Below are 22,528 nucleotides of genomic sequence, written 5' to 3'. Positions count from 1 at the left end.
GCTACAGATTATAAGCATGAGCCATCAGCACCCAGTTTAGATAATTGAATTTTAAGCAACTCAGGAAATCTGTTTAAACTTGTTTCTTCATTTTTCTTTTAATGTTAGGAATTGAAATGTATAATTCTTTTTTCAAAATTATTTTATTATCAGAGTGATTTATAGGGGGGTTATATTTACTTTCTTAAGGTAGTATCTAACTTCTTGAACCTTGTTACCCCTTCCCATGTTTGCCTCCCCCTTCCCCTCCTACTACCCTTTTCCCCAAATTTTAATTCTTTACCTACCAATAGAGGATGATGTGGCAATGACTATTTCAGAGACTAAGTGAAATATTTTAATCCATAGAAACAGTTCAGTTCATGCCTGTTTGTAGATTTTTTTCTCCTTAACCTTAGATAAATGCTGATTTAATACATTACTTGATATATTTTTATTACATATAGAAAAACAGTAGTAATATATGTTATATTGAAATACAAAACTTAGAATGTTGCTAATGAAATTTTTGGGAAGCATCTATCAGATGTAACATACATATACAGTACTGTTTCAGTATTTTCCTTTCTCTTTAGTCTGAGTTTACTTCATCATTTATTTCTTTGTTCTTCTTAGAAATCACAAACATCTGGCATGAATGAGCAGTCTTCAGCAACAGCCTCAGTTAGAGATTCTGAACAAGTTGCAGAATTAAAACAGGTAATTTTCCAGGTTAACTTGGGTTCTGCTTTGTTTTAATTATAATAGAGGACCAGTACTATAGCTTCATAGTGTAGAACTACTTTGATAGTAGTTGTTGGACAGTAGTTGACAGGTGATGATAGACATTTGAAAGTCTAAAAGTGAGTTTTGGGGTTTTATTTAAAGGATTATTTATTTATAATTTTTTTTGCCAGTCGTGGGGACTGAACTCAAGGCCCGAGCACTGTCTTTGGGCTTTCCTCAAGGTTAGTGCTCTACCACTTGAGCCACAACACCAGTTCTGGCTTTTCTATAAATGTGGTACTGAGGAATCAAACCCAGGTCTTCGTGCATGCTAGGCAAGCACTCTGTTACTAAGCCAAACTCCTCACCAGTAAAAGTAAATTTTAACTATACGGTAGTGATATTTTGTTTTTTACTATGGTTTTATTTTTTCATTGGTGTTGTTTTAAGTTTTCAGTGTCTCACCAAGATTATTTGTAGATATCAATAAAAAGCTTAAAAGAATAATTGTAATGTAAATATAAATATATTAAGATCCATTTATAAGCTGCAAATATGATATCTAATTTTCATTACTATTAAGAATTGCTGACAATAAATTTTAAAAAATTGAAAAGAGGGGCCGAGAGTTTGGCCTAGTGGTTAAAGTGCTTGCCTAGCGTGCACGAAGACCTGGGGTTCGATTCCTTGGTACCACATACATAGAAATAAGCCGGAAGTGGTGCTGAGGCTCAAGTGGTAGAGCTCTAGCCTTGAGAAAGTCCAAGGACAGTGCTCAGGCCCTGAGCTCAAGCCCAGGATTGGCAAAAAAAAAAAAAAAAAATTGAAAAGAATTGCTTGACCATACTGTGCCATATGTTTAATATATATGTATCTCAGAATAGTTTCTAGATCATACCTTGTTTTATTGTTTTGTGTGTGTGCGTGTACGTGTGTGTGTGTGTGTGTGTGTGTGTGTGTGTGTGTGTCAGTGTCAATAGTGGGGCTTGAACTCTAGGCCTAGGCACTGCTCCTGAGCTCTTCAGCTCAAGGCTACCATCCTACCCCTTGAGCCACAGTGCCACTTCTGGTTTCTAGTGGTTTATTGGAGATAATAGTCATAGACTTTAGTGCCTGAGTTGGCTTTGAACTGTGATCCTCAGGTATCAACCTCCTGAGTAGGTAGGCTTACAGGCCTGACCCACATCATCTGGCTATACCTTGTATTTTTTTCCAAAACCATTTGTCATCAAGGATTTCCAGGTATCTATAGGGGTCCATGATGTTTTATCTGTATAGGGATGATTTGTTTTCTGTTTTGATTTTATTAAGTTTACTTATACTAGAACTATATGAAAATTAAAGGGAATTAAGTTATTAATGTATAGGAAAACATGTATAGTAATACATATTATATTTAACAAAATACATACATATTATTATATGTAGCAAAGTGAACATTTTTTTAGTTTTAATTACAATCATGACTTATGATTTAATTTTTTAAAAATTTAGGCTATGAATGTGACTTAGTGGTAGATTGCTTGCTTAGCATGTATGAAGCCCCAGATTCGATTCCTCAGTACCACAGAAACAGTAAAAGCTGAAAGTGGCACTGTGGTTGAAGTGGTAGAGCACTAGCCTTTAGCACAAAGAGGCTCAGGGTCCCAAGTTTAAGCCCCAGGACCTGCAAAAAAAAATTTTTTTAAAGTAATGAAATTATTTTTAAAAATTTCTTGGTGATAGCTGAGATTGAATTTAGGGTCTTTCCCTTGATCAGTAGGTGCTCCACTACTTGAGCCATGTCCCAGCCCTTTTTGCTTTGGTTATTTTTTGATAGGATTTGGAATTTTTGCCCTAGCTGGTCCAGATCGTGATCCTCCTGTTTGTGAACCATGTATAACCGATGAGTGCTATCATGTGTAGCTATTAGTTGAGATACAGTTTCATCAACTTTTTTACCTACACTGACTTCAAACTATGATTCTCCTGCTCTCTGCTTCAGGATTACAGGCATGAGCCATCACACCCAGCCTAATGTGACTGGTTTTGTGTGTGCATGCACGTGTGTGTGGGGATGGCTTTCAACCATAATACTCACATCTCAGCCCCCCCCCATGATTTTTTTTAATAGAAGAAAGTTGACTTTTTAACTTTTTACTCTTACTTTTGTAAATTCTGAATTGTTAAAAATGTAAAAGCCGGGCACCAGTGCTCATGACTAATCCTAGCTACTCAGATCTGAGTATCGGCGGTTCAAAGCCAGCACAGGCACTAAAGTTCATGAGACTCTTTTATCTTCAGTTAACCACTAGAAAACTGGAAGTGGTGCTGTGGCTCAAGGGGTAGGACAGTAGCCTTGACCTGAAGAGCTCAGGGACAGTTTCGAGTCCCATGACCCACAAAAAAAAAAGTCTTTATATTTTAGATGATGGCCTTATTTATCTAGTAACATCAAATTTTATTATATGTATATAATATTAAACATTGTATACATAAAAAAACCCAAATGGTCCATAATGTCATTGTTACATACTCATTTATTTGATAGTTTTGTGTGTGTGTGCCAGTCCTGGGGCTTGGAATTTTCTTGCATAAGATTAGTGCTCTAATGCAGGTGGTGTTACAATACCAGACTTCAAACTCTACTATAGACCCAAAATAACAAAAGCAGCCTGGTACTGGCACAAAAATAGACCAGAAGATCAATAGAACAGAATAGAAGATCCAGAAATAGAAATACATACCTATAGTCAACTTGTATTTGACAAAGGAGCCAAAGATATACAGTGGAACAAACACAGCCTATTCAATTATTGGTGCTGGCAAAACTGGGCAGCCACATGCAGAAAACTAAAAATTGACCCTAGCCTTTTGCCATGCACAAGCATTAACTCAAAGTGGATCAAAGACCTCAATATCAGACCGGAAACCTTGAAACTGCTACACAGTAGAGATGGAGAGACACTGGAACTCTTAGGCACAGGCAAAAACTTCCTGAATAGAATCCCAGGGTAACAACAGATTGGAGAGAGACTCAACAAATGGGACTACCCAAAAATAAAAGGTTTCTGCACAGATAAAAGTATAGCTACTAAAGTAGAAAGACAGCCAACCAACTGGGAAAAGATGTTTACCAATACATCAGATAAATGCTTAATATCCAGTATTTACAGGGAACTCAAGAAACTAATACCCCCAAACCCAACAAACCAATTACTAAATGGGCAAGGGAACTAAAGGGGGACTTATCAAAAGAGGTTAAAATGGCAGAAAAGCATATGAAAAAATGCTCATTATCCATGGTCATAAAGGAAATGCAAATAAAAACAACCCTAAGATACCACCTTATCCCAATTAGAATGGCCAAGATTTTGAACTCAGATGCTGGCAGGGCTGTGCAGAAAAAGGAACCCTACTGCACTGCTGGTGGGATTGTAAGCAAGTTCAGCCACTCTGGAAAGCAGTGTGGAGGTTTCTTAAAGAACTGAAAATAGACCTTCCCTACCATCCTGCCATACCACTCCTGGGCATCTATAGGATATGATAAGGGCATCTGCTCAGCTATGTTCATCTCTGTACTATTCGCAATAGCCAGGTGATGGAAACAATCCAGATGCCCTACTGCAGATGAATGGATAAATAAATAAATAAATATATGCACACACACACACACACACACACACACACACACACATACACATACACAATGGAATTCTACATAGTCAACAGACAAGATAAAATAATGGCATTCACAGGGAAGTGGATGAATCTAGAGCGAATCATGTTGAGTGAGACAAGTCAAGACCAAAAGAACAAAAGGCGCATGGTATCCTTAATATGTGGCTATTAAATCCAAAGAGTACAAGAGCGAGGACTCAATAACTGCATACCCAAAGCTATGGACATGGTATTGGAAATGTAAACACAACTACATAGACATAAAAATTTATGACTCTATAGACAATGTTTTATTACATAGATTAATATGTATCTATGACATACAAACCCTCAACCTAATTTTGATTATGTTCTAACATCTAAGTGCCAGTGATTGTATATAGAGATTCCCTTCTTGAATACTTGTTTGTTAAACACACGTCATTTGAAATATGATGTAAAAACTAATGTTAATAAATTCATTAATAATAAAAAAAGATTAGTGTTCTACCACTTAAACCACAACTCCATTTCTGGTGTTTTGGTAGTTTATTGGAGTCTTTACTGCCTAGGCTAGCTTTGGTTTACAATCCTCAGATTTTTCTTTTCTTTTCCTTCCTTCCTTCCTTCCTTCCTTCCTTCCTTCCTTTCTTTTTGCAAGTCCTGGGGCGTGAACTCAGGGCCTGAGCACTCAAGGCTAAAATTCTACTACCCGAGCCTCAGCACCACTTCCGGATATTTCTATGTATGTGGCACTGAGGAATCAAACCTGGTTCTTTGTGCGTGTTAGGCAAGCACTCTATCACTATGCCAAACTCTTTAAATGTCCTTTGGTGTTTTTGTTTTTTTGTTTTTGTTTTTTGCCAATCCTGGGGCTTGAACTCAGGGCCTGGACATTATCCTTGACTTTTTTCAAAGCTAGCACTTTTCCACTGGAGCTGCAGCACAACTTCTGGCTTTTTCTGTGCCTGTGGTACCAAGGAATCAAATCCTGGCATTCATGCATGCTAGGCAAGCACTCTACCACTAGGCCACACTTCTAACCCTATCTTTTGGCTTTTAAACCCCATCTTTCACCTGTATTTCTGGAGACATGTAATGTTACCAATTTCCAATCCTTTCATAATTATAGATGCTTGCTTTCTCAATGGCCACTGAAGTTTTTTTTTTACTTTTTCAGTTCTATTCATTACCACTGTTGATTGCTTTCTGAATTTCTCTGTTCTTATTCTTTACTTTTCTGTTTGTCCTTGTGCCAGTTTTCTTCCTTCTCTCTCCATTTCTGTTTTTGTTTTGTTTTTTCTTAGTGGGCTGTTAGTAGGAAATAAATGTAAACAAATGTGTTTAATTTTCATTCTCATTTTGGTATTTGGGGGGACCAGTATTGGTGCTTGAATGGGGCCCAGGCACTGTCCCTGAGATTTTTGCTCGAGGCTAGTGTTCTATCACTTTGATCCATAGCTGCACTTGTGGTTTGGGAGTGGTTAGTTGGAGATAAGAATCTCACAGGCTTTCCTACCCAACCTGGCTTCAAAGCATGATCCTCAGATCTCAGCCTCCTGAGTATCTAGGTTTACAAGTATGAGCCACCAGTGCCCAAGTAATAGACACCTTAATGAAACTAAAGCTATTTAATGTTACAACCCAAATTCTTTTTTGTCTCTTAGGAGGTGGCAGCATTGAAGGCTCAGTTAAACTCGAAGTCTGTAGAGATTACAAGACTACAGACAGAAAAACATGACCTACTACAGAAAACAGAAGCATTTGTAAGTTAATTCTCTCCTGCAAGGTAGTAGTAAACATGAGATTGGTATATTATTTCTCAGTGGCATTAAAAAGAAATGGATTTATCAGTTAGTCACTGCCAAAGGCCTAGTGAGATAGGTTTCCAGGTCACTGTGATAACCATTTCGTACCTAGTCTCCAAGGTCAGTTTATTCAGTTTCTTAATGGTTTGTGTATTCATTTATTTTTGTTCTGGTACTGGGACTTGAACTCAGGGCCTGAGCACTATCTAAGAGCTTCATCACTCGAGGCTAGCTCTCTACCCACAGTTCCACTTCTGCTTTTTGATGGTTTATTGGAGTCTTTATGGACTTTCCTGTCTGGGATAGCTTTGAAAGATGATCCTCATATCTGAGCCTCCTGAGTAGCCAGGATGACAAATGAGAGCCATTGGCTCACAACTTATTAACGATTTATTTTGCTGCTGTTACATCTTCCCCTTTGGTCCAGCTGGCAACTTTTCTGCTGATGTAAAATTATCAGGAACTTAACTGATATCCCTTTCAGTTCATAGACATGTTAGCCATCAGATAAAACCCTCTGCAAGTTCTTGGGCTAACATCATCTCTGATTCTGGCCTCAGCTGTATTGGATTTGTAACTTTAAAGAATTAAAAAAAAAAAAATTCTACTTTCAGTCAAAATCAGTTCCTGTACAAGGAGACAGCGAGAATGTAATAGCTGGTAAAACTACTGATGTGGAAGGAAGACTGTCTGCATTACAACAAGAGACTAAAGAACTGAAGGTTGGTTTTTGATGAACCTTTTTTTTTTTTTTGGCCTGTCCTGGGCTTGAGCTCAGGGCCTGAGCACTGTCCTTGGACTTTCTCAAGGCTAGAGCTCTACCACTTGAGCCTCAGCACCACTTCTGGCTTTTTTCTATATGTGGTACAGAGGAATTGAACCCGGGTCTTCATGCATGCTAGGCAAGCACTTTAACCACTAGGCCAAACTCCCGGCCTCGGTGAACCTTTTATTGTACATAATATGTGTGATGATTTTGATGAATTTCAAGAAACTTGATTTTTATTTTGTTTAATATTCCAGATCCTTAGGCTTATAAAAGAAAGCTGGTAGATGGGGTATTGTTGGATTTTACATTTATGTCCTTATTTTGATTACTAAAGATGACATAAAGACGGTTTTTAAACACCATTTCAACAATGAAATTGAAGATAACATAAGAATTTGTAGGATTGGGAGTGCTGTTTCGTGGTAGAGCACTTGACTAGTATGGGAGGACATAGGTTCAGTCTCAATCACCACACTCAAAATAGTGTTATATGCATACTGTGAAAGAAAATTCCATGAAAATATGTGTGCTCTTATCAACATTAGTATCTAGTCACAATAACAATAAGAATTAGAAATACACAAGCTATCTGCAGACTTCCCATAAGACTGAAGAACATAGAAATATTAAATTTTGCAACTATTGCGTTACAGTGACTTCAAAATAAATAACATAAAAGAGTAAAGTGATTTAAATTTTTGTTGTTGTTATTATTATTATTATTTTACTTTTGCCAGTCCTAGGGCTTGAACTCAGGGCCTGAGCACTGTCCTTGGGCTTTTCCCTCAAGTCTAGTTCTCTACCACTTGAGCCATAGTACCACTTCCAGCTTTTCTATGTATGTGATACTGAGGAATCGAACCCAGGTCTTCCTGCATGCTAGGCAAGCACTCTACCACTAAGCCAAACTCCTGGCCCCTATTTTTTTTTTAAAGTCTAAACCATGGGAAAATGAGCATGATGCTTAATTGTACATTTTGGATTGTGGTCAAAACATTTTTAAACAAAGATTTTATTTGAAACAATTTTGTGTATAAAATTAAAGTTTTTTTTCTGTTGAGTTGTGAGTTCTAATTCTGATCTAAACCAGTCTTCTATAGTGTTTTTGTGTTTGTTTGTTTGTTTGTTTTGCTAGTCCTAGGCTTGACCTCAGGGTCTGAGCACTGTCCTTGAACTTTCTCAAGGCTAGAGCTCTACCATTTAAGCCACAGCACCACTTCCGGCTTTTTTCTATGTATGTGGTTCTAAGGAATTGAACCTGAGTTCAATTGCATGCTAGGCAAGAACTCTACCACTAGGCCAAACTCCTGGCCCCCAAAATAAATTTTGGATATTCTATTCTGTTTTCACAATAACCACTTTTGCTGAATAGTCTGATTTTCATGTTATTGAATGTATATTTTAAAACTATCAATTCCCACCCTTAAATACTTCAGATTAGATAAATTAAGCAGTTTGTCATAGAAAGGAATTCTGTTTAAAAAAAAACAAAAAAACACTGGGAGTATAAATGCTGGTTTTAGATTACTGGACCGTGTGTATAGTTCAGTACTGCCCCCAAAGAGAAGGAAAAACCTGACTTTCACCTCTCTTTTCCTAGAATGAAATTAAAGCTCTGTCTGAGGAAAGAACTGCCATTAAAGAGCAACTGGATTCATCTAACAGCACAATTGCCATTTTACAAAATGAGAAAGACAAGCTAGAATCGGAAATTATAGATTCTAAGAAAGAACAGGATGACCTCCTGGTGCTGTTGGCCGATCAAGACCAGAAAATATTGTCATTGAAGAGTAAACTCAAGGATCTTGGTCATCCAGTAAGATTGAAATGTTTCCAAAAACATTCTACTATGTTTGTTTGTAAGGCATATTTTTATATTTAATGTAGCATGGAGAAACTGTGACTATTAGAGATGGATATGTGGGTTCATGAATTGGTATTATCAGTCTTTCTTTCGCTATTCAGTGAATTTATTAAAGACTCGGATTAAATTTATCTTCACCATTCCTAAATAAGCTGCTTCCTTTTCGACCTGGAGCCTAGAAAGTGAATTGACTTGATGGCTCTTGTGATAACCACTCTGAGCACCCAACCCTGTCTGATTCAGATTTGTGTGAAGAGAGGTATAGCCATTCATTAGTAAAATTAACTGATATATATATATATCTTATTCACATTAAGAATGACAGGAAGCTAGGCACAGAGACTCAAACCTATAATTACAGCTACTGGGAAGGCAGGGATGAGGGATTTAAAGTGTGAGGCCATACTTTATCTCAACCAATGACTGGGCACAATGGTATTGTGCCTACCGTCACGACAGAGGGAAACAAAGTAGGAGAGTTGTAGTGTAGACTGGCCTGGGCATAAAGTGAGACTTTTTCTGAAAAAGTAACTGACAGCATGGTGCAGGTGGTAGAACCCCTGCAAATGCAAGGCCTTGATTTTTCAAACCTTAGTGCTGTCAAAAACAGATAAGGAAAGATGAGCCTTGAGCATTAAATCAGGAAATCAGATTCTTCTATAATTACTAGAATACAAGTTTATATGATATGTACCTTTATTGTGCATATCGGTCCATATGTTAAACTTCTATTTTCCCTTTAGGTTGAAGAAGAGGATGAACTAGAATCTGGAGACCAGGAAGATGAGGATGAAGAAAATGAAGATGTCAAGGACCAGGATAGTAACTAGTGTTAAACTCTAGGAAAGGTAGAGGTTGTCTTGTTAATTGAAGACAGAGTCTGAAACAGTGCTTTGTTTCCCTCCACAGAAAATAAAGAATTAGAAAACAAGTGGAAACATTCACTAATAAGACTTTTGATGTATTTTTTTAAATGTTGCCACCCATGTTGAAAATGCTAAGACCCTTAACTTTATGTGGAACACGTGTTTTATTTAAATTCATGTGATATGTCACAATACAATTTGCAAGGATCATCAGACACCAAAATACAGCATTTTAGGGCATGTGGTGGCAATGCTGTTTGCCTTCTTAGTTTGTTGGTTTCCTTTTCAGAATTTGTGACTTTTAGTACTAACACATTTGATTAAATGTGTATTGAATTGGAATCATTGTTTCTAAATTCAGCATTTGAGTTCCTCCCTGATGATTTCCTTTCTGAAGGGAGGAGTTTCCTTAAAGGCAAGATAGCCCTGACTTTGTATCCTTTGTATCCTTGCATCTGACATGACTCCCCAAATGAGCAGGGCAGGGCAGTGTAGAGCAAGTGCCTTACCACTTGGTAGGGCTGCATTCTATACCTGTGAAGACAAGGAATGCTGACACAGTGAAGAGGAAGATGGATATAAGAAACTGGAAACGTTGGTTTTTCTCTTCATTTTAAGCTCAACAAATAGTAAGTTAACCAATTACAAGTTGACAGTTTATGCAACTCAGATTTATCATTGTTAGATGACCATAAATCGTTCCGAGTTTTACAAAGACCCAAACTATGATTTATATAATTTATTGGCATTTTTTGCTGAATAGGTTTAAGTAAGATAATAGATTTTTAAAAAGCAGATGAAGTGTCAAAAGTTTAATGTTTTCATAATAAAAATAGATATTATGTTCACTTAATCCCTGGTCATGGTTCTCTTTATGTTTTGACAAAAAGTATTTTCTTCTTGGGGAGGGGTGTTGTCTTTTAAGTTTTTAATTTTTTAATTCTTTATTGTTAATTAGTTGTTCAGAGTTTACATTGTGGTAAGCCAGGCTGTAGTATAATACATCTTCCACCATTTATCCCCATTTTCCTCCTCGCATCCCTGCTCTCAAGTGACATAGCTCACTTTTTACATAATGTGCATTGAATATAATGACTGCATTTGCTCACCTTCTCCCCTCCATTTGTTCAGTTTGTTCCTTACTACCCTTCCTTGCCAAACATGTCTCCACTTCCTGCTATTCGTCTTGTTAAACAGTTCATTACTTGTTCAGAGGACTTACACTGTTGGATTCCATCCCTAAGTATACCATCCTTTAGTCAGTTTATGTGCATGTGCATAAACAATGTATCTGTTATAAAGTACGTTTGTATTTTAATTGAGCTTATCCATATGAAAGAAAACAAAGGCTGTTTGTGAATCTGACTTGACTTCACTTAATGTAATTTTTTTCTAGGTCCATCCATTTCCCTGCAAATGACATCTTTCTGATAGATCAGTAAAATTCCATTCTATATGCATACCACATTTTCTTGATCCATTCATCATTTGTAGGGCATTGGGGCTGTTTCCATAGCTTGGCTGTTGTGAATAGTACAGTAACAAACATGGATGTGCAAGTGTCTTCAGTGTACCCTCACTTGTAATATTCTGGATAGATGCCTGGTATATTTAGGGTAGTTCTATGTTTAGCTTTTTGAGGAACCTCCAAACTGCCTACCAATGTGGTTGCACTGATTTACATTTCCACCAACAGTATAATAGAGTTTCTTTTCCCCCTTATCCCTGCCAGCATTTCTTATTGTATGTGTTCTCAATAATGGCCAATTATACGGAAATGGAATTTCAGTGTTTTGATTTGCATTTCCTTTATGGCCAAGGATGTTGAGCATTTCCTTGTCTATTAGCCATTCTTCTTCTAAGAAGCCTGTTTTGTTCCTTTGCCCATTACTTTGGTTACTGATTTTGAGGGGTTGGGGGAGGGAATCAGTATATTCTGGACTTAAGCTCTTGTCAGATGTACAGTTGGTAAATATCTTCTCCCAATCTGTAGGGGTTTTTCCCTTCTTTTTAAAAAAATTTTTTGACTTAATTAATCCTGTCTTTTGCTTTAGTTTGATATAATTCCATTTGTCTAGTCTCTCCAGTATGCTGAGCCCCTGGAACTCTATTCAGAAGTTACTGTCTACTCCAATAAGTTCTAATGTTTATCTGCTTTACCTTCTCTAACCTGGATCTAATTTCATGCCTCACCATATGTATGTTCAGTTTTCCCAGAACCATTTGTTGAGTAGGCTTTTTGCCAGCATATATTTTTAGCTTTTTTTTTTTTCAAATATCAGATGACTGTAAGTAAATGAGTTTATTTCTGGGTTTCCTAGTCTGTTCCAGTATGTCAATACCAAGCTTTTTTTTGTACTTATAGCTCTGTAGTAAAAGTTTGAGGCTGGAATTGTGATATCTATAGCTCCTTTTTTTTTTTTTTTTGCCAAAATTTGCTTTGGCTTTTCAGGGTCTTTTGTGGTTCCACGTACTTTTGGGATTGTTTTCTCCAAGAAAGATATTGTCTCCATAAAGAATGACATTGGGGTCTTGATGGATATTGCATTTAATTTGTAGGTCACCTTTGGCACTGTAGCCATGTTCACAGTATTAACTCTGCTTTCCACTTACTGGTGTCTGATTTATTTTATTTTTATTTTTTAAGGTCATGGGGCTTGAACTCTGGGTCTGGGTGCTGTCCCTGAGCTCTACAGCTCAAGGCTAACTAGCACACTACCATTTGAGCCACAGGGCCACTTCCAGTTTTCTGGTGGTTAAGAGATAAGAGTCTCACAAACTTTCAAGCACAGGCTAGCTTTGAACCTCAATCTTCAGATCTCAGCCTCCTGAGCAGCTAGGATTACAGGCATGAGCTACCAGCACCAGGCTAAGCTACTGATTTTTTTTAACTTAACATATATTTTTAATTTAAAGAATTTATTAACATTGATTTTTACATCATATTTCAAATGACGTATTTAACAAACAAGTATTCAAGAAGGGAATCTCTATATACAATCATTGGCACTTAGATTTTAGTAAGCTACTGATTTTTGTGAGTTACTCTTGTATCCTGCTTCTTTGTCAAAGTTATTGATCAGCTCTAGAAGTTTGGAGGTAACATCTCTAGGGTCTTATATAGAATTGTATCATCAGCAAATAGATGCCTTTTATGTCTTTCTCTTGTCTTACTGCTCTAGCTAGGAACTGTTGAAAAGGTATAGAAAGTCTGATTTTAGTTTTTCACTACTTAGTATGTTTCCTGTGGTTTGTCAAAGATAGCCTTTATTATGCTATTAGGTTCCTTCTAAGTTTCTCTGTAGCTTTTTTCATAAAAGTATGTTGGATTTTTTTCAAAGGCTATTTTTTTGCATCTATTGAAATTATGTGACTCTTAATCAGTGGCTCTGTTAATGTGGTATATTACACACATTGAGATATATATATATATATATATATATATATATATATATATATATATATATATATATATATATTGAACCTGTCTTGCATCTCTGGGATGACTTAATTTTTAGTTTCTCCTTGAAATTCAAGTAGCAAGTATTTTATTATGAAGCTTTGCATCTGCATTTATCAGGGAAATTGGCATATTGGTCCCTTTTGTTGTTGAGTCTTTGCCTGGTTTGGGGATAAATGTGATGCTGGATTCATAGAATGAATTTGGTAGTGATCCTTCCCTATCCCTTTTTTTTGCCAGTCCTGGGCTTGAGCTCAGGGCCTGAGCACTGTTCTTGGACTTTCTCAAGACTACAGCTCTACCACTTGAGCCTCAGCACCACTTCTGGCTTTTTTCTATTTATATGGTACCGAGGAATTAAACCCAGGTCTTTGTGCATGCTAGGCAAACACTCTACCACTAGGCCAAACTCCCAGCACCCCATCCCTCCTTTTTTTTTTTTTTTTTTTTGCCAGTCTTGGGCTCGGGCTCAGGGCCTGAGCACTGTCCTTGGACTTTCTCAAGGCTAGCACTCTACCACTTGAGCCTCAGCACCACTTCCGGCTTTTTTTTTCTATGTATGTGGTACCGAGGAATTGAACCTGGGTATTTGTGCATGCTAGGCAAGCACTCTACCACTAGGCCAAACTCCTGGCCCCCATCCCTCCCTTTTAAAATGGTACTTTATTGCTATTATAGAGGTGATGCATAGAGGGGTTACATTTACATGAGTCAGATAATAAGTGCATTTCCTTTCATACAATGTCATCTGCTCCCTTTCTTTCCTGTTCCCTCCCTCATATCTCCAACCTGGACTCGAATAGTTCACTTTTATGCCCAGCGTGCTCTAAGATCTCCTTTTGTATTTCATAGAACAGCATGAAAAGTACTTGTGTTCGTCTTTAAGTCTTACAGAATTCAGCTATGAATCCTTTTATATCCTTAATAAAAGGTAAGGCAAATGGAAACGCCGAAGAGACTTCTCTTATTGGGCACACATTACTAAAGTTGAAGGCTAGCTAAAGCAATCTCACCAATTAAAAGTTATAAGAAAAAAAGTCGCAAGTAGGATTCCCTAAGATTGGAAGGAACCAGTTGGAGCAGCTGCCGAGGAACAGGTTAAAGAAAGGCTTGGATGTTTCCATAGTCAGCATTAGTGACTTGGCCTTCAGAAAGAAACATCTGCAAACTCAGATCTAATAGACCAAACTCAGTCTGATCTGAAGTAGTTACCACACACAGAAGGTCTCCTCAGGCACAGCTCCGTCTAGAGCTAAAGGGATACCTTTTGTCAGGATGACTTCTGAATCCATCTAACCTGGATCTCATCTGGTTATTTCTTTCCACTCCCCTTCCACCAGTCTCTGTCTGTAGCACATTAAGATTTATAAAATGCAAATATGAGCAGAAAATACTGCAGAATACTTTTTTTTAAAGAAATACTGAAACAGGAGCTGGGCGTGGTAGCTCACACCTGTAATTCTAGCTAGTCAGAAGGCTGAGATCTGAGGATCACAGCTCTAAGTTCAAAGCCAGCACAGTCTCATTAAGTCCATAAGACTCCAGTTAACCACTAGAAAACAGGAAGTGTTGCTGTCGCTCAAGGGTAGGCTCTGGGCCTGGACACTGTCCTTGAGCTCAAGTCCCACAACCAACAAAGACAAAAAAACGAAACAAAAAAACATACTAAAACAGTACCTTTATGACCTTGAATATAAGGGGTAGGACAGAGCCCTCCATCAACATCTTCCTAAATTCAGCAGAGACTGTAAGGTGCCCTCCCTGTTCTGTTCTCTCCTTACTTGGTTGAACCCTTGATTCTTACCTAGGCACATGACTACCCAGAAACAAAAGAGACTATCTTTTAGATAGCTATAGTTGTTTTCCTGATTCCTTATAGAAATGCTGGGAGATACAGTCACTGTGTCTACTTTGTATTGGAGTATTGAAAAGGTGCACTCTGGTGCAAGAGCAATGAGTGAAGCCTTCTGTCTTCATCTGTAGTATAGCATTGCTTGGAGGAAGTGGCCGCTTTAGGTTGTAACTCTCCTGAGGAAAAGTTCATTGATTACACATCTCCCCATCCATCAGGGGTAAGAGGAAGATTCATTTTGATCATGGGAAGAAATAGTGACACTATGGTAGTATTTTTGTCCACTGGTGGTTTCCTCTGGTAAAACACAAATCATGACCAAAATATATTAATAAGTAATTGATATGTAAAAATAATATAGCTAGTATTTGCTCAAAAAAACCACCACTTTCAATTTATATATGTAGAAAAGGAAGAATAGGGCCATTAGCATGGCCTAGTGTTAGAGTGCTTGCCTAGCATGCACGAAGCCCGAGGTTCTATTCCTTAGTACCACATACACAGAAAAAGCAGAAAGTGGTGCTGTGGCTCAAGTAGTAGAAGCCTACCTATCCTTGGGAAAGCCCAAGGACAGCACCAAGCCCTGACTTCAAGCCCCAGGATTGGCCAAAAAAAAAAATCAGATCTGAGGATCGCAGTTCAAAGCCAGCAATTAACCACCAGAAAACTGGAAATGGTGCTGTGGCTCAAGGAGTAGGATGGTAGCCTTGAGCTGAAGAGCTCAGGGACAGTGCCCAGGCCCAGAGTTCAAGCCTCATGACAAGAAAAAAAAAAAAAGAAAAGTGGTAAGGCTACAGGAAAAATGGAAAATGTGGTCAAATATATGAAATTTAGGAAGAGTATAGAAAGGGCATAGAGAAAATAAAATTTGATGAGTACTAATGATTTTCTAAAAATTGTTATTAAAATAATAGGTGTTACTCCACAAGTGATAATCAACAATCACTATGAACCCCAACCTAAAATGTGATGTACTTCAAAGTAAAACTTCTGAAAACAAAAAATTAGATAATTTGAATCTTAAAAATCAAAGTTAAGTGGCCAGGAGTTAGCAAGCATGAAGACCTGGGTTTGATTTCTCGGTACCACATATATAGAAAAAGGCAGAAGTGGTGCTGTAGCTCAAGTGGTAGAACTCTAGCCTTGAGAAAGCCCAAGGACAGTGCTCTGGCCCTGAGTTCAAGCCCAGGACTGGCAAAAAAAAAAAATTGAAGTGGGTTTAAGTTTTTTTGTTTCTTTATAAAATTTCCTTCTCAGTTTTGGTAATAGAAGTTTGGCAGAACTATTGATCAATAACTACCTTTTCACACACATATGCATATGCACAGTTGTTGGGGTTTTTTTGGTTTTTTTTTTGGTGGGTCGTGGAGCTTGAACTCGGCCTGAGTGTTGTCCCTGAGCCCATCAGCTCAAGGTTATCCTTGAGCCAAGCCCCACTTTCCATTTTTTAGAGGTTAACTGGAGATAAAGAGTCTCAGGTCCTTTTGTGCCGGACTGGCTTTGAACCTTGATCCTCAGATCTCTGCCTTCTGAGTAATTAGGATTACAGGCGTGAGCCACTGTGCCAGCTTTATATGCACAAATTTTAGCTCTTGGCAGTTTTGTGAGGGTAAATCTTTTAATCTATTAATAATGAATTAGACTTTCATTAAAAAGAGGATGCAAGCCAGGTGCTGGTGAGTCACGCCTGTAATCCTAGCTACTAAGGAGGCTGAGATCTGAGAGTCATGGTTCAAAACCAGCTTGGCAAGAAAGTCCAATAAACCATTCAAAAACCTGGAAGTAGTGCTGTGGCTCAAGTGGTATAGCGCTAGCCTTCAGCCCAAAAAGGCTCAGAGATAGTGCCTAGGTCCTGAGTTCAAGCCCCAGAATTGGCAAAAAAAAAAAAAAAAAACACAAATAAAAAAAACCCCACCACAACTGTGCCGTTGGACTTGAGTCCCATAAAAATAGAGGTCATCAATACTGTGATTCAACTTGAGACCAAATAAGCTGCTGAACCTACTGCTGCAAGGGTAAGTTGACAGCAGAAGATGCTAAACTGTGCCAGCCTTCCTCAAACACCAAGAAGGGGCCTAAAGAAACAAGTTGCCTATTCATGAACAACTACATGAATTCAAAGCTAGTTTTCATTCCACAGCCAAAGGAAACACGTAGCACAGGGCCACCTTGCTCAACAAACATGTGCAAGAAACGGAGTGTCCCCAATTAGTTGAGGCCACAGCTACTGAAATCCAGGCTGCTGGAACCAGACCAGAAGATACTAAGTTTGGTCAGGCCACCGGAAGCACCACATAGATGAATCAAACTCTGAATCCCCTCAAAGCAGTGCACCAAACCACTGGACTCCACAGTGCTAGGAACACTTTTATCCCAAGAGGCTAAGCTTCATAGGTCCTCACTAGTCACTGACAATGTGTATGTCACCAAAAGTCCTCTAGAATTAGAAGGACCAGCCACTGGACTTCTGGCTAACCAAACAGGCTAAGCCACTCAAGGATGGTTCAATCACAGTAAGAGTTTGCCGGAGCTAATTGAGAAGCACTTAAAATTTAAATGGCAGAGGGCCAGTCTTGTTGCCAGTATCCCTCATTTTTATCCTTCAGGGGAGGGACCCCAAGTACTTCCCAAACTTGGACACAATGAGGATGAACATCCAATGCCTCTCTAGCCCTCGTACCTTAGTCATCTCAGGTGAGTGACACATATGCTCAGGTGAACATGTGGATACTAAGCACATAATTCATGACTGTCCAAGATGTCATAATAGGCACCAAAAAAGATCTTGGTCTAAAATAGCAAACGTTTCCAAAATTGAAATATAACATAAAAGGGAAGTCAGTGGAAGCCCCAACAAAAACAGGCAATTCAGGAAGAAGAAATTCAAATCTGCCAAAAACAACTGCAAGGCTAGGAGTGTGTCCTAGTGGTAGAGTGCTTGCCAAGCATGCATGAAGACCCAGGTCTGATTCCTTGCTACCACATACATAGAAAAAAGCAGGAAGTGGTGCTGTAGCTCAAGTGGTAGAGCTTTAACCTTGAGAAAGTCCAAGGACAATGGGGACCAAGACGTGAAAGAGTATCAATGTATGTGAATTAATGTACCCTCTATTTGGCAAATATCATGTAACCCTTTTAATTACAATAAAAAATATTAAAAAAAAAAAAAACACAAAAGAAAGTCCGAGGACAGTGCTCAGGCCCTGAGTTGAAGCCCCAGGACTGGGGAAAAAAAAAAAAAAAAAACACCTCTGTAGAGAAACCTCCAAACTAGGCATTAAATAGCTGAGAACAATTCAGATGAGGAGACATAAGATGAAACAACCTGGATCTTCAGGGATATTTGTTAATAAGACTTTGGTATCAAAATAAACAAGGAAAAACAGCAGAAGACACCAAAGCCATTTTGTTCATTCAGATGCTGGATATAAAAGCCTGAGTAGAGGGGCTGGGAGTTTGGCCTAGTGGTAGAGTGCTTGTCTAGCATGCACCAAGACCTGGGTTCGATTCCTTGGTACCACATACCTAGAAAAAGCCAGCAGTGGTACTGAGGCTCAAGTGGTAGAGGTCTAGCCTTGAGAAAAATCCAAGGATGGTGCTCAGGCCCTGAGCTCAAGGACCAGGACTGGCAAAATAAATAAATAAATAAATAAAAACCTGGGGAGAAACTGCAAGAAAACGGGGTGGGAGGGAGGCAAGAAGAAAAACTGTTAATGTGGGAGAAACTAAAACATTGATAACATGGACACAAGCATAACAGTAATCAATACTCAAAAGAGAATGCACCAAATGCCACACAACTGTCCGAAAGACAGGGCAGAAAAGTCCCCGTGAAATTCTTATCTCCAATTTACCACCACCAACAGAAGTGGAGTTGTGGCTCAAATTGGTAGAGTGCTAGTTTTGAGCAGAAGAACTCGGGGATAGCATCTAGGCCCTGATGAGTTCAAGCACCACAACTGACCAAAAAAAAAGAAAAGAAAAGGGAAGAGGAGTAAGCTGAGAGTAGTAAACATACAAAAGCTTTCCAGCTACCTATCTTAGTGCAAAAGGCACCTGAGAACCTAGCAGCACAGTACCTTACCCTTATACACTTTACCCTTACATACTATACACACATATACACACACACACACTCACACATATATGTGTGTGTGTGTGTGTGTGTGTGTGTGTGTGTGTATATATATATATATATATTCACATATATGGAGAGAGAGAATAATTACCTTCCTGTAGGAGAAAGGATAATGGTGGGGTCTTGGATAAAATCCTTGAACCTGTGAAAATGGAGAGGCAAAAATGATGGGGACTGAGGGAACTTGCAACAGATAATCACAATAATGTACTAGGCAATTTCATCTCTGAGTCTCTGTTTCACTATGGTTCTGGTCCTAACACCCAGTATTTTTGTCCTCTTCTTTCTCCCTCTCTCCCTCTCTCCCTCTCTCCCTCTCTCCCTCTCTCCCTCTCTCCCTCTCTCCCTCCCTCCCTCCCTCCCTCTCTCCCTCCCTCCCTCCCTCCCTCCCTCCCTCCCTCCCTCCCTCCCTCCCTCCCTCCCTCCGATTGAATTTAACTAAAAGTTTAGAATATAAAACTAATTTGCAGAAATAGACCCTGAGAGCTTATTTACTGGAGTGCAGTGAGCTGTGAGCACAAAAAAAAGCAACAAGAAGCATTGCTTTCATCTTCCAGTTCTTTATCTACAAGTGAAAACAAGGCTATTATTTCTAACTTATTGCCAGCTTACATTACCCTTGTTGGGGAATTGGTAAAGAGGTGGACTGCAGATAGTGCTATTAATAACCAAGATGAGATTTGAGGATTCTGGAAGGCAATAAAGAATTGGAATGTAGATTATGATTCAAATGCCTTAAGAATAATGTGTGCATCCATGCAATGACTTGAAGCCAAAAATAGGTGGATGCAGTTCAAATGCAGATCATAGTCCAGGTGTGTGCTGGCAGGAAGCAAGCAAGAACCTATCTCAAAAAGTAGCCTAGTGGTAAAGTGCCTGTCTAGCAAGCTTGAAGCCTTGAGTTCAAACCCCGGTTCCACCACCAGTTTATGTAAATATATTGCCTACCACAAAGGCTCACATTTTCACATTCCTTCTTATCCCTGTTGAAACTATGTAGAAGGAGAGGCAGAATGTCCACTTATTCAGAGAAACTAAGAATTCCATACCTGTAGAATTCTTGTGTCTCTTCTTCTACAATTGGTTATTCATCAGTAGCTCTTTTAAGTCTATAATAAAACCTAGAATAATCGGAACAACTTTAAAATATATATTTGCATGTATATTTACATATGTCAGCACTTAAAATACTATTTAGTCAAATAAAACATAAGCTAATTAAAATGTTATTGTCAATATATTGAGATAAATTAACTTGCAACCTATTTCTTCATAGCTCTTATAAGATAAAATTATTTACAAATGAAAAAACATTACCTATGCCACCAACAAGAATAGCTTTAAGATTTGTTTGAAACCTGGCTTGGAGGTGATTTGGGAATTGGAAAGCATTTATATAGGTAGATACTAACGTGTAGTATCAGTACATTTTAAAAAATATGTCTGATTGGGGCCGGGAGTTTGGCCTAGTGGTAGAGTGCTAGCCTTGCATGCACAAAGACCCAGGTTCAATTCCTCGGTACCACATACATAGAAAAAAGCCAGAAGTGGTGCTGTGGCTCAAGTGGTAGAGCTCTAGCCTTGAGAAAGTCCAAGGATAGTGCTCAGACCCTGAGTTCAAGCCCAGGACTGGCAAAAAAAAAATATATATATATATATATATATATATATATATATATGTTTGATGACCCTTATTTACATAATACCGGGCAGGTGTTCTCTGCTAGGCCAATGCTTCATTCTTTGTGGCCTAACACCTTATTCCTATTTGATTGTAATACATTTTTGTGGTCATTCATGACCCATAATTAATTCGTTTAGGAGACTATAGGATTTTGCTGGTGAACAATGACAATAACTAGAAAATTGCCATCAATATTAGAAGTTTGGGAAGGTGATAATAACCTCAGAATTGCACATTAAAAGGTTTCAATCCAAGCTGAGTGCCTATGTTGTACCCGAATTCCTAGAACCCCAAAAAGACCACCAGAGGCCACAGTCAAAGCTAAAGAGCAGGGGTCATTTTATTTACGAGTCTAGACTCGGGCTTCCAAGTACCAGCAGCCGGCAACGCTGAAAAGGCCCTGAGCAAGAACTTTACACTGCTTTTATAGGGAAAGTACAATTACCTAATTGGCTATTTGGCTCAAACCATTGGTCGAATCAGGGCTCAGGTGTCTAACCACTGAGCACCAAGCTGTTACCACCTGGGGTTCAAGTACATGGACCCTAAACAAGGGGGAGGTCATTCCCAGAACATGGAACAATCTTTCCCATGATACTTTTAGAGCCAATCTTGGATCTATCTAGTTAAAAATCACACAAGGGTCTAAGGGTAATCTGTAACTCCTCTCCCAGGGTCAACTTATTTGCATCCTTTACTATTAGTGCCGTGGCTGCAATCATTCGGAGGCAGGGAGGCCATCCAGCAGCCACAGAGTCCAGCTTTTTAGACAGATAAGCAATGGGTCGTCTCCAGGGACCCAGGTATTGAGTCAGAACTCCTTAAGCTACCCCTTTACTCTCATCCACAAATAACTGGAAGGGTTTAAGAACATCCGGGAGTCCCAAGGCTGTGGCAGACAATAAGGCTGTCTTTATTTGTTGGAAAGCCTGTTCAGCTTCTTCTGTCCAGCAAAAAGGTTGCTGATCCTTAGTAGCCAAGGACAAGGGCTTGGCTAGTTCCACAAACCCGGGAATCCACAGCCAGCAAAATCCAGCTGTCCCCCAAAATTCCCGCACCTGTCATTGTGATTGTGGTCTGGGTATGCGGAGCACTGTCTCTTTGTGGGCAGCAGTTAGCCACCTTTGCCCTCCTTTCAGTAGGTAGCCTAAATATGTTACCTCAGTCTTGCAGATCTGTGCTTTCTTAGCCGAGGCTCGATAGCCCAGCTTTCCTAAGGTTTGTAGGAGGTCCTTTGTCCCCTGGATATACCCTTCACGAGTCTGTGCAGCTATTAAAAGATCATCAACATACTGTAAAAGGGCCAAATCGAGGTGTTTTTGTCTGTACTCACTTAGATCCTCATGGAGGGCCTCATCAAATAGTGTGGGTGAATTTTTAAATCCTTGTGGCAGTCGGGTCCAGGTCAGTTGCCCATTAATGTCCTTTTCTGAGTCAGTCCATTCAAATGCAAAAAGTTCTTGGCTTTTGGGGGCCAAAGGCAAACTGAGGAAAGCATCTTTTAAATCCAAGACCATATACCACTGTTTTTCAGGGTCAAGAGTATTCAGGAGGGTATAAGGATTAGGCACAGTTGGGTGTATGTCCATAACCCGCTTGTTAACCTCTCTTAAATCTTGCACTGGCCGATATTCTCCCGTGTGAGGCTTGCGTACCGGCAGCAATGGAGTGTTCCAGGCTGACTGGCAAGGTCGCAGCACTCCCTGGTCTAAGAGGCGGCGAATGTGAGGAGTTATTCCTACC

At 39.0% G+C, this 22,528-nt stretch overlaps 1 protein-coding gene and 1 long non-coding RNA gene across 2 annotated transcripts in view; one reads left to right on the top strand and one right to left on the bottom strand.

Annotated features, from left to right (window-relative positions):
- The window catches only part of Uso1 (USO1 vesicle transport factor), a 72,691-nt gene extending 62,191 nt beyond the window's left edge, over nt 1–10,500 (top strand). Inside the window, exons 20-24 of the mRNA XM_090343415.1 lie at nt 616–699; nt 6,012–6,110; nt 6,767–6,874; nt 8,522–8,737; nt 9,529–10,500. Of these exons, the coding sequence (XP_090199541.1) occupies nt 616–699; nt 6,012–6,110; nt 6,767–6,874; nt 8,522–8,737; nt 9,529–9,615 (594 nt within the window). The 3' untranslated portion in view covers nt 9,616–10,500. The remainder of the gene's footprint in view (nt 1–615; nt 700–6,011; nt 6,111–6,766; nt 6,875–8,521; nt 8,738–9,528) is intronic.
- Nucleotides 10,501–15,013: 4,513 nt separating this feature from the next.
- Nucleotides 15,014–19,790, bottom strand: LOC150055594 (uncharacterized). Its single transcript, XR_016537381.1, has 3 exons — nt 19,714–19,790; nt 19,193–19,243; nt 15,014–15,260 (listed from the first exon to the last, which is right to left on the bottom strand). It is a non-coding gene; the product is annotated as an uncharacterized LOC150055594 (long non-coding RNA).
- Between the last annotated feature and the right edge of the window lie 2,738 nt (nt 19,791–22,528).

The sequence above is a fragment of the Megascapheus bottae genome, chromosome 13 (genome assembly GCF_031878675.1).
Source record: "Megascapheus bottae isolate mThoBot1 chromosome 13, mThoBot2.hap1, whole genome shotgun sequence".
Classification (NCBI taxonomy): domain Eukaryota; kingdom Metazoa; phylum Chordata; class Mammalia; order Rodentia; family Geomyidae; genus Megascapheus; species Megascapheus bottae.
Note: the sequence above shows the minus strand (reverse complement) of the source record. Positions and strands in the feature narration are given on the sequence as shown.